Below are 12,885 nucleotides of genomic sequence, written 5' to 3' on the forward strand. Positions count from 1 at the left end.
AGATTAGGCTAGTCGGTCTGTAATTTTACATCTTTTGCCTTACTCCCTTTTTAAACAGGATTGTCATGTTAGCAATTTTTCCAATCTCTGATACCCTCCCTGATTCTAGCGATTCCTGACAGATCACTAATGCATCCACTATCTCTTCAGCTATCTCTCGTAGAATCTGGGATGTCATCCATCTGGTCCAGGTGATTTATCCACCTTCAGGCCATTCAGTTTTTCTGGCACCTTCTCTTTGATGATGGCCACTATACTTAGGTCTGCCCTCTCACTCTTGAATTTTTGGGATATTACTTGTGTCTTCCACCATCAAGACTGACGTGAAGTAATCTTTCAATTCCTCAGCCATTTCCTTGTTTCCCACTAATAGCTCTCCAGCGTCATGTTCCAGTGACCCAATGTCCACTTTTGCCTCTCTTTTGACTTTATATATTGAAAGAAACTCTTACAGTCTTCCTTTATATTACTGGCTAGCTTGCCCTCTTATTTAATCTTCTCCCTCCTTATTTCTTTGTTGTTGCTCTGTGTTGGTCTTTGTAAGCTTCCCAATCCTCTGGTTTCCCACTGCCCTTCACCACATTACATGCTTTATCTTTTGCTTTTACGCTATCCTTGACTTTGTTAGTCAGCCATGGTTGCCTCAAACTCCCTGTACTATGCTTCTTTTGCCTCGGGATGAATCTCTGCTCTGTCTCCCAAATTGCTCCCAGAAACTCCTGCCATTGCTGTTCCCCTGTCTTTCCAGCTAGGCTTTTGTCCCAGTCAATTCTACCCAGCTCCTCCCTCAATGTCTCTGTAGTTGCCTCTGGTTCTATCTTCTCCTTCTAAAATTGCAGAATACATTAAATCATATTCTGATTACTGCCTCCGAAGGGTTCCTTCACCTTAAGCTCCCTTATCAAGTCTGCCTCATTGCACAACAATGAATCCAGTATTGCCTGTTCCCTAGTGGGCTCCACCACAGGCTGCTCCAAAACGCCATCTCACAGACATTCCACAAATTCCTTTTCTTGCAATCCATTACCACTGGTGATTTTGCCAGTCCACCTGGATATTGAAATCCTCTGTGATCATTATAATTTTGCCTTTGCTACGCATCTTTTTTATCTCCTGGTATATCTTGCACCCTAGCTCCTGACTAATGTTTGGAGGCCTGTACATAACACCAACTATGTCTTTTTTACCATTGCGGTTCCTCAATTCTACCCACACAGATTCTACACCATTACTTTGTTTCTTACTATTGATTTAATTTAATTTCATTTACCAATAAGGCAACCCCACCCCCTCTGTCCACGTGCCCGTCCTTTCGAAAGGACATACATATATCTTTAGATATTTAGCTGAAAGTTTTAAACCTTAAATTTAAAAAAAATAAGCAGGCCAGGCAAAATCAGTGCTTAAAAAAAAATTGTAGATTTTAGATGGTGGTATTTTGTCAGACATGTTTTCTGGAGCGTTCAAAACTTTCTAAATGCTCAGGAAGGCTCCAAAAACATGCATCAGCAGCCAGAATAAATAATTCAGCAATTAACCTATAAGTAGTTTATGACACATTTGATTAGAACTGTTGGAAGAAATGCTGCAATTTGTTTAATATCATGTCCATCTATGCAAGGTTAATATCATTGGCTAGAGAGTGGTATTCACAATAGCAGCACTGTCATCAAAGCATTGCTGTATATATATTCTCACATGATCATTTCATTTTTCAAGTTGCCAGAATACATATTGGCTCAAATCTCTTTTTGACAACCATTGATATGGAAGCAGCACAATAATGCACAATACTGTCCTTATACAGTGGAGTAAAGTAAACCTGTAATTTCTTGAGAAAGGTCTGTGAAATATGTATTTGTTTTGAAGAATGTTCAGAAAGGAATCAGGAATTTACATCAGATGTGAAGGAGTCAATTGAAATTTTCTTGGATAGTAAGAAATATTGGTTCATGTGACCAGATGACATTTGATCTAGAATCAGTAACAACACGAAGGAAGATAATAAAGTAGCCATATGATTAAAAAAAACTGTAGAGGAGGTGGAGGGCAATTATCCAACTATAAGCACAAGGACAATACTGAGAGACATAATGAAGAATAAATTGAATCCTTGAAGCAATTCATTCTCAAGAAGGGCTCAGTTTTTCAATTAACAAAAAAGAAAATGGAATCCTTTGGAAATCTGTGTGACTATCTCAGAGATAGGAAAAAAAAGTGTTTGTTTTCCTATAAATGACCACACTGCATTCCTCACTTGCAGAGGAACTCTAGAAAACTACATCATCAGGTCTGTCATAACTTGAGGAAGACAGGATTCATAAAATTATACCTTGCTGGTGATAATCATACCCACGAAATTCAAAGGTGAAAGCTGTCTTTGGATTGTGCTACTTTTATTATATAGTAGTAAGGTTAAATGGTTTGAGACAAAATCTAGCCATTGTCTTTCAGTTTAATTAAGAGTTTAATTGCACCTGGTGGCTGACTGTTGTAACTCATCACACCTATTTGATTTGTTATCATTAACTCTTGGATGTTTAGCATTGGCATTTCTGGTTGCCTTGTCGCATGCACATGCTTCCCACCCTTGCTTTGTATCCCTCAGGCATTGCCACTCCTCCAGCCCTACTGCCCAACTAGAAATTCAGTTAGGAATGCACAAAACTGTCCTTTAACAGTGGTGTATTTCAAATTGTATATTGTATCTGTTGTGATTCTGTTCGCCGAGCTGGGAATTTGTGTTGCAGACGTTTCATCCCCTGTCTAGGTGACATCCTCAGTGCTTGGGAGCCTCCTGTGAAGCGATTCTGTGATCTTTCCTTCGCCATTTGTCGTGGTTTGAGTCTGCTGCTTCTGGTTGTCAGTTCCAGCTGTCCGTTGCAGTGGTCGGTATATTGGGTCCAGGTCAATGTGCTTATTGATTGAATCTGTGGATGAGTGCTATGCCTCTAGGAATTCCCTGGCTGTTCTCTGTTTGGCTTGTCTATAATAGTAGTGTTGTCCCAGTCAAATTCATGTTGCTTGTCATCTGCGTGTGGCTACTAAGGATAGCTGGTCGTGTCGTTACGTGGCTAGAAGAATGTTGGTAATTCCTTAATTTGCCTGTAAATTGGTAGATTTGGTTACTTTGGTTTAAAGTTTTACCACAAGGATCATACCGTTTACTAGACTTATTTCTGATTCTGCCAGCCTTGCAAGCAGTGAATTCGAGGCATCTACCTCTCAGAATGAAATAATGTTCTTCAGTTGCTCTCTAATCCATTACTTAGGGTACAATCTTCACAAACAGCAGCTGGAAATGCTTTTTGGTAATCTGTATGGCTAGTCAGTGAGATTTTGCCCTCAGGTTCACAAGAGGGAGTGCATTAATTTTCTACCAACAGAGTTGTGTACTATTCCCCTCACCTGAGAACTATTTTCATGATGAGACGATAACATGTATACTGTGGGAAATTTAACCAGTTATCTGTCTTCATAGTACTAAGTTACAATATGTCATAATGAGCAGCGTTACTTAACTAAGTATAGTTAACTAACTTTAGTTTCATCTTTTCTTCTTTTGAATGTAAGATCAGAGTTCTGTGACAACCTGATCTAATTTTATTGGGGTACACTTAGTACTTCCTAGTTTTAATTATTCAGTTACGTGAACCTATTCTGATTTATACTTATATATGTAAATGTCAGTGCTCGATTTATGATCTAAAATTCCCCTTTTACCTTGTCTATAACAAATTGATCAAACTCGGCAGGACTTTTCCATAGAGAGTAATCATCATGTATCATAAAACATGCCTGCAGGTTTCTCTTTGTGACACCAGTAGAATGCTGCTCGATTTCTTTTTGGAAAGAAGACCTAACTGAAAAATATCATATCCTCAACACATCATTCATCTGTAAATACACTTGTTAATTTCCACAACTTTCTTTCTATATTACTCATTTTTAAGTGGCTTCAAAATGCTTCTTGGAACGTTTTCATCCTGCCATATGCAGCTTTTGTGTCAGTGGAACTACACAAATCTATTCATAATTCCACAAATATTTAGCTAGAAGAGCTTAGAAAATCCATCCTAACTGTACCCTCAAAATCTTGAGTAACTTGTCTGGATTCAACTTTGTATCCAGTCTGACAGTACTTCTTCTTCTGTTTCTATCGATCTGTCAGACAAGTTTGGATTTCCTCTACCTGGCGCTTCAGTATAGATAGCAAATTCCTCCAACTATCCAATTCTTTGCTTTCATCCTTCGTAGTTAATCATTTCATTTGTTTTCAAACACTAAAACTTCCTGACCATCAGGGTGTTATTACAAGTGGTGTTCCAAAGTGTTCTGTAATCTTTATTCTGTTGCATGGGTTACACAAATTGCAGCCTTCTCTTTCTTTCTGTAAAACAGCTACTTGGATCTCTCCCTCTCACATTCAGATATTATTTTGCCATTACAGCAACTCCTTATTTAAAGTTGTGTTCCTGAACGTCACAACATTAAGTTAAATGTCTTTAAATGAATAATATTTTCCAATTAATTGGGGGAGAGTGGTGGAAGGAGTGAAGTGAGCAAATAGGAGGAGATGGAGCCCAGAGAGAGAGGGAGAAAGACACGAAAGAGATCAGTGCAAGGACTTCCACACATGGTCTATATAAATGAGTTGGATGTAAATATAGGAGGTATGGTTAGTCAATTTGCAGATGATATCAAAATTGTACCTCAAGAAGGTTACCTTGGAGTGCAGCAGGACTTTGATCCGATGGGCCAAGGAATGGCAAATGGAGTTTAATCTAGACAAATGTGAGGTGCTACATTTTGGTAGGGCAAATTAGAGCAGGACTTAAACACTTAATAGTAAGATCCTGCAAGTGTTACGTAACAAAGAGATTTTGGAGTACAGGTTCATAGTTTGTTGAAAGTGGAGTCGCATGTAAGACAGGACAGTGAAGAAAGTGTTTGGCATGCTGCATTGAGGATAGGAGTTGGGGTGTCATGTTGCAGTTGTACAAGACATTGGTTAGGCCACTTTTGGACTATTGCAATCAATTCTGATCTCCTGGCCATTGGAAAGATGCTAAATTTGAAAGGGTGCAGAAAAGATTTCGAACAATTTTGCCAGGGCTGTGCGGGTTGAATTATAAGCCGAGGCTGAATAGGCTGGGAGTATTTTTGCTGGAGCTTCAGAAGTTGAGGGGTGACCTTATAGAGGTTTATAAAATCATGAAGGGCATGGATAGGTTCAATTTACCCAGGGTAGGGAGTCCAAAACTAGAGGGCGTAGGTTTAAGATGACAGTAGTAAGATTTTGAAGGGACCTAAGGGACAACTTGTTCACGCAGAGGGTGGTGCTTATATGGAATAAGCTGCCAGAGAAAGTGGTAGAGGCTAGTACAATAAGAACATTTAAGAGGCATCTGGATGAGCATATGAATAGGAGGGTTTAGAAGAAAATGGGCTAAATACTAGCAAATGGGACTAGATTAATTTAGGATATCTGGTTAGCATGAATGAGTTGGACCAAAGGGTTTGTTTCTGTGCTGTATAACTCTTATGACTCCTCTGTGTTGTGAACTAATGTCAGTTCTAGAGCAGCATTATTGTTTCCTGAATTAATGGCTATTGATGTTTGAACTAAGCTCTTAGAGAATCGAGCCGATAGTCTCTTAAGTCTTGTGGCTTTTCTGCCTCAGGTGTAACAAGTGTTCTTAACTCATGAAAGAGAAGGTAGAGGTCATTGTTAATGCATTTATTTGTCAGAAGCTGTTAATTCTCAGTACGGCAATACCCGGGACAGCTGCTAGCTCTTCACATATCACCAGGATTACTTCTCAGCTGGGAGAGCAGAAATGCTTCTCAATCCAGCAAGTAAATCATGATTTATGCAACTTATTAGTTTATCATATTAGAGATTCCAAGCACCATTATTCATGTTTTTTACAAGATTATCTGATAATGCGAACTTATTTCATTGGAAGAGGAGGTAGTGGCACAATGGTAATGTCACTGAACTAATAATCCAGAGTTCTAGACTGATCGTCTGGGGACATTGATTTGAATCGCACTATGGCCAATGGTGAAATTTAGATCAATTAATACATTGGAATTGAACATTGGTGTAACAGCAACCATTACCACTGTCAATTGACGTAATATTCTATCAAATTCACTAATGTCCTTCACTGAAGGATTCCTGACCTATTGCTATGTGATTGACTCTGATGCTGAAATGACATATCAAGTCATTCAGTTTAAGTGCATTAAGGCATGGGCAATAAAACATATCCAGTGTCCTTCCTGAAGAAGGGCTTATGCCTGAAACGTCGATCCTCCTGTTCCTTTGCTGCTGCCTGACCTGCTGTGCTTTTCCAGCAACACATTTTTAAGCTCTGATCTCCAGCATCTGCAGTCCTCACTTTCTTCCAGTGTCCATTATTGAAATGAAAAAGATATCTCAGAAGACTGCTGTGGAAATCGTTTGTTTTCTGAAATGAAATTTTACAATTTGTTACTCTGTTGTCAGAAAAATTTGTATATCATTACCTATTATTTTTATTTGCAGGCACCAGCTCATTGTCTCGCAGGTCAGTGGCAGTGGGGATTGCCTCAGGTAAAATTTACAATTGTTAGCTTGTGTATGATTAGTAAGCTATTGTTATGGTTGAACTAAATGCAACAAAAAAAAGGCTGCTTGGTATTTTGAATTAGGTCTCCCTCTCTCGCTGTAATGGATTTTAAAAATTGCTGTTCAATGCAGGATTATAGATAGAGTCCTTGCCATACAAATTTTTCAACAGGTTCTCATAGTAAACTAGATCTGCAAAAATGGCATATTGGATCAAAATTGGCTGAAAAGCAGGAAATAGAGAATGATTGTAGAGGGATGTATGTGTGACTGGAAGTCAGTTTCTAATAGTGTTTTACAAGCCTTGGTGTTGGAGTTATTGATATTTGTAGTGTTTATTAATAATTTGGACTTGAATGTGGATAGTGTGATTAAGAAGTTTGCTGATGACACAGGAATTGAGAGGGCAGTAAATAGTAAGGAGGATAATCCTAAACTGCAGTACGATAATAGCCAGGTACAGAATACTAGAATAAGAAAGTTATGATGGAACTGTTTAAAACACTGGTTAGGCCACAGTTGGAGTACCTAGTACAGTTCTGGTCACCAAATTATATGAAGGATGTGATTGCACTTGTGAGGGTGCCAGTTACATGTACCAGAATGCTACCTGGGGTGGAGGGTCTGAGCAAAGATGAAAGATTGGATAGTTGGGTGTATTTTCCTCAGAGCAGCGAATGCTAAAAGAGCACCTTATAGAGGTGTACAAGATTACGTGTGGCATAGATGGAGTGGACAGGAAGAGATTTTTTTCCATTAGTAGAACAGTCAGTAACCAGAGGGCATTTATTTAACGTAGGAGGTAAAAGGTTAAGATGAGAATGGAAAAGGACGTATTTTCAAACAGAGGGCTTTGGCCGTCTGGAACTCACTGCCTGAAAGAGTGGTTGAGTCAGAAACTCTCATAACCTTTAAGCAGCATTTTGATGTTCACTTTTATTGCCGTATCCTTCACCGGTAAAGATTAAGAGCTGGAAAATGGGATTAGTGTGTTAAAACCTTATTGGACCGCAGTCATAATTTGCTGTCAATGTCTGAGTCTGTTTAGCTTCATAGTTGTAGTGAATGAAGTTTGTAAAAATGTAGTTCTCTCAAAAATATAATTGAAGGCCACTTAGCTTTTGAGGTGCTGCTGTTGAATGAGATAGTTCTCACATCCTAGTCTGGCAGTAATCGTGTGAAATGAGACCAAAAGGGATCTAAAATTATCAGGCAGCCTTTCAAAGTACTGTACCTGACTTTAAAGGAAACAGCGTCTTATAATAAGTTTTAATGTATGTTTCTAGTTTTACCTACATCTGAAAAACTGACCAGTGAAGTTTTACCTCTTTGGATTCAGATTTGCTGCCTTCTGTTTCCACTTAGCCTTACAAATGAATGAAAATGACGTATCCGACAATGTCAAACCATAACTTCTTATATCAGCAAGAAAGATCTTCCAAATGAATACGCTTGCTTACAATAAAATATGACAACTACCTGATGAAGAGGCAGTGCCTCGAAAGCTAGTGCTTCCAACTAACCTGTTGGACTATAAGCTGATGTTGTGTGAATTTTAACTTTGTCCACCTCAGTCCAGCACCAAGCATCTCCAAATCATAAAATATTAAGTCATGCAATTTTGTATACTTGTTTGAATGATATCAAAGTTACAGTTCATACAGTGTTTAGAAACACATATTATGATCATTACAATTGGAACATGGAATTGTTTGGACATTACTGGTTTCAAGAGGGATTTATCATGTGATTGGAAAAAAAGTCGAGTCATGGAGAACAATGGGTTATTTGCTGTTGTCTGGAAAAGTAAATAATTTTGGAAAATGGAACAATGAGAGCTTTTAAAAAGGAATGTTGCTTTCATGACCTTAATGTCTTTACAAACGAACTTGAAAGAAATTCTAGGATCTATGTTGTCTTCACCTAGCAACATTGTCTGGTAATTTGGTTTCTGTTGTCGCAAAAGTGGGAGTTTTAGCTGTTGGGGAAAAGCTGACAGGAGTGAAAACATCTCTCACATTCTCTTGTACTCTCCCTCATGTTCTCTCTTTCTGTTTTCCTCTCTCTCTCTCCCTCTGAACAGAAGGCTCTGTTCTGCTCTTTAGCTGACAGTAACATGATCTCGGACAGAAAAGCAAAGGAAGTCAACTCATTGCCTTTTCAGTTTTGGCCTATAGATTCACAAGGGTGTTTTCTAATTATTTTCAATCATGTTATCCCTACAGAGCTGTGTGTTATCCAGTCTACATATGAATGCAAGTGTGTGTGTGTTTTAGGTTAAGGGGACATAGTCTAATTCTGCATAGTAGGTTAGTTGATAACTACTTGTGTAAAGAATAAGTTTGTTGAAGAAGCTAGTGAAAGTTCACTCTTTTTGTTCTAGGTGCATGTTAGTAATAAAATGAAATAAATTGACCACTTTGGCAATTAAATAAGACATTTTCACTTTTGGAGTAATGAATCAAAGCTGCTTAACGGTGGAGAAAGGGGCCATTTGCCCATTTTGTCTTTACTGAAAGTCTGAACATTTTGACTTGCTGCCAGTCTCCTGTCTTTTGCCCAGAACCCTTCACATAGTTTCCATTTAAATAATCACCAAATGTCCTGTTGAATGCATCAGTTGAATGTGCTTCCACTGCACTTCCAGAGAGGGCATTCCATACTCTAACTTTTCGTTGTGTGAGAGTTTACTTTCTCTCCTCGAATTTGTCGTTTTTGCAAATCAGTTTAAAACGGTGCACTTTGGTTCTCAATTTGTTTACATCTGAGAACAGTTTCTCACTATCCACTCTGTCCATAACCAATCTTTCTACGATCTAAAATCCCCACCTGCTTTAGGAAGACCACCACAATCCCAGTGCCAAAGAAAAATCATGCAGCATGCCTCAATGACTACTGCCCGGTGGCTCTGACCTCCATAATTATGGAGTGCTTCAAGAAGTTGGTGATGGCTCACATCAACTTCAGCCTACCAATGTGCCTTTATCCTGAGCAATACGCCTACCAGTGCAACCGGTCCACAACAGATGCATCTTCCTGGAACTACACGCAATTCTGTAGCATCTGGCTAACAAGGATACCTACGTCACGCTCCTGCTTATTGACAACAGTTCTGCCTTCAAAACCATAATTCCAAACAAGCTCATCTCTAAATTCTGAGACCAAGATCTCAGCTTCCCGCTATGTAACTGGATACTTAACTTTCTAACCCATAAATCGCAATCAGTAAGAATAGGTGTCAAAACCTACTTCACAATAATCTCAGCATCAGTGCCTTGCAAGGCTGTGTACTTAGTCCCCTACTATACTCCTTATACACTCTCAACTGGGTGGTCAAATTCTCCCCCAACTCCATTTACGAGTTTGCTGATGACCCATCACAGCTGTAGGAGATAGAATACTGGAAAGAAGCTGAGTGGTTAGCAGCTTGGTATGAAGACAACAATCTCTCCAACGTCAGCAAAACAAAAAAGCTGGTCATCGACATCAGGAAGCAGAGTGGAGGGCACCGCCCCCTACTGCATCACCAGTGATAAGGTGGAGGTGGTCAATAGTGTCAGGTTCCTGGGAATGATGAACAACAGTCTGTCCTGGTCCATGCATGTAGACGCAATGGTAAAGAAAGCACACAGATGTCTGTATTTCCTCAGGAGGCTAGGGAAATTTGGTATGTTCACAAGGACTTTTACCAATTTTTATAGATGTAACATAGAAAGCATTCTGTCACAGCGTGGTTTGGCAACTGCTCTTCCCAAGATCACAATTAGGGATAGTCAGCTTGGCTTTGTGCATGGAAAATCAGGTCTCACGAACTTGATTGAGTTTTTTGAAGAAGTCACAAAGAGGATTGATGACAGCAGAGCAGTGGATGTGATCTATATGGACTTCAGTTAGGCATTCAACAAGGTTATTCATGGGAGACTGGTTAGCAAAGTTAGATCTCATGGACTACAGGGAGAACTAGCCATTTAGATACATAACTGGCTTGAAGGTAGAAGATAGAGGGTGGTAGTGGAGGGTTGCTTTTCAGACTGGAGGCCTATGACCAGTGGAGTCCCATAAGGATCGGTGCTGAGTCCACTACTTTTCATCATTTACATAAATGATTTGGTTGTGAACATAGGAGGTATAGTTAGTAAGTTTGCAGATGTTACCAAAATAGGAGGTGTGGTGGACAGTGAAGAAGGTTATCTCAGAGTACAACAGGATCTTGATCAAATGGGCCATTAGGCTGAGAAGTGTCAGATGGAGTTTAATTTAGATAAATGCGAGGTGCTGGATTTTGAAAAAGCAAAATCTGAGCAGGACTTAGACACTTACTGGTAAGGTCCTGAGGAGTTTGCTGAACAAAGAGACCTTGGATTGCAGATTCATAGTTCCTTGAAAGTAGAGTCACAGGTAGATAGGATAGTGAAGAAGGCATTTGGTATGCATTCCTTTATTGGTCAGAGTACTGATTACAGGAGTTGGGAGGTCATGTTGTGGCTGTTAGTTAGGCCATTTTTGGCCAATTTTCATCTCCTTCATATCAGAAGTATGTTATGAAAATTGAAAGGGTTAAGAAAAGATTTACAAGGATATTGCAAGGATTGGAGGGTTTGAATTATAGGGGGAGGCTGAATAGGCTGGGCATGTTTTCCCTGGAGTGTCGAGACTGAGGTTTATAAAATCATGAAGAGCATGGTTAAGGTAAATAGACTAGGTCTTTTCCCTGGGGTAGGGGAGTCCAGAACTAGAGGTTATTGGTTTTGGGTGAGAGGGGATAGATATAAAAGGGACCTAAGGGACAACATTTTCATGCAGAGGGTTGTGCGTGTATGGATTGAGCTGCCAAAGGAAGTAGTGGAGGCTGGTACAATTACAGCATTTAAAAGGCATCTGGAATGTGTATATGAATAGGAAAGCTTTGGAGGGATATCAACCAAGTGCTGGCAAACAGCCTAGATTAAGTTAGGATATCTGGTTGGCATTGACAAGTTGGAGTGAAGGGTCTGTTTCCATGCTGTACATCTCTGTGACTCCAAACTATAGAAAGTTGTAAACTCATCAAGCAGAGCAGCCTTCCATTCGTTGACTTCATCTATACTTTCTGCTGCCTCAGGAAAGCAACCAACATAATCAATGACCCTCCCACTCCAGTTATACTCTCTTCCACTCTGTTCCCTTGGGCAGAAGGTATGAAAGTTTGCGTATGCATACAAACAGTTTCAGGAACTGCTTCTTCCTTATTCTGAACAAACCTCTCAAATTTTAAATTTAATGTTAATCTTGCCTTCTGTGCATTTTCCTTGCAGCTGTAACATGCATTCTTCATTCTGTTCTATTATCCTATGTACTTTGTATGGTACAATCTGCTTGTACAGCATGCAAAACAAAACTTTTCACTGTACATAGGTACATATGACAATAATAAATAAAACTAAACCCTGAGGATTTTGAAAACTAATAGCAAAACTCCTCTTTGTCTTCTGACTGAGTACAGTCCCACTTTTTCCAATCTTGTCTCTCCACTGAAGTATCTTATTCCTGGAACTATTCTTGTAAATATCTTCTGCATTTTCTGTAGTGCAATCACATCCTTCCTTTAGCATGGCACCCTGAATTATATTCAGTGTCAATACAGTGTCAATCGGTGATATATGTTCATCATAACCTCTCCTCTCTTGTATTCTGTGCCTCTATTTATGAATACTGTAGTTTAGAGTACTGTATGCTTTATTAACAGCTCCCTCCACCTGTCCTGCAAGCTTTCATTACTTAAGCACCCAGGTTCCCTCTTCCTGTACATCCTTTTGAACAATGTCCTTTCTTTTGCATGAGCTACCTATATTCTTTCCACCAAAGTGCATCACCTAATACTGCTGTGCATTGAAGTTCATCTGCTGTGTATCTATCCTGTACACCCATGTACACCACACAACAGTCTTTCCCATCTCAACCTTCTCTGGTACTTTTTCAATAAACCCCAGCAAGTTAGTTCGACACATTTCTCCCATAACAAATCATTACTGACATTTTTTGAATTAATCCATATTTTTCTAAATTACATCCTGAATAACTCCTTCTAGATGATTTCACAGAAGTTAAACTGACTAATCTGTAATTACTGGGGTGATCTTTACAACATCTTTTTGACCAAGGGAATATGTTTGCTATTCTTCACTATCCTTGGATATATAGCATCCACTACTGGTGCCTTATCAACTAAGTACCAACAGCTGATCCAATACCACTCCCATATCAATCTTAAATCCTCCTAATGACTTGAG

General features: G+C 39.2%; 1 protein-coding gene across 1 annotated transcript in view; it reads left to right on the forward strand.

Annotated features, from left to right (window-relative positions):
* Positions 1-12,885, forward strand: part of LOC140482045 (protein boule-like) — a 162,193-nt gene that overhangs the window by 92,128 nt on the left and 57,180 nt on the right. The window contains exon 8 of the mRNA XM_072578932.1: positions 6,554-6,601. Within this exon, the coding sequence (XP_072435033.1) occupies positions 6,554-6,601 (48 nt within the window). The remainder of the gene's footprint in view (positions 1-6,553; positions 6,602-12,885) is intronic.

This window comes from Chiloscyllium punctatum, chromosome 10 (assembly GCF_047496795.1).
Source record: "Chiloscyllium punctatum isolate Juve2018m chromosome 10, sChiPun1.3, whole genome shotgun sequence".
Taxonomy (NCBI): Eukaryota; Metazoa; Chordata; class Chondrichthyes; order Orectolobiformes; family Hemiscylliidae; genus Chiloscyllium; species Chiloscyllium punctatum.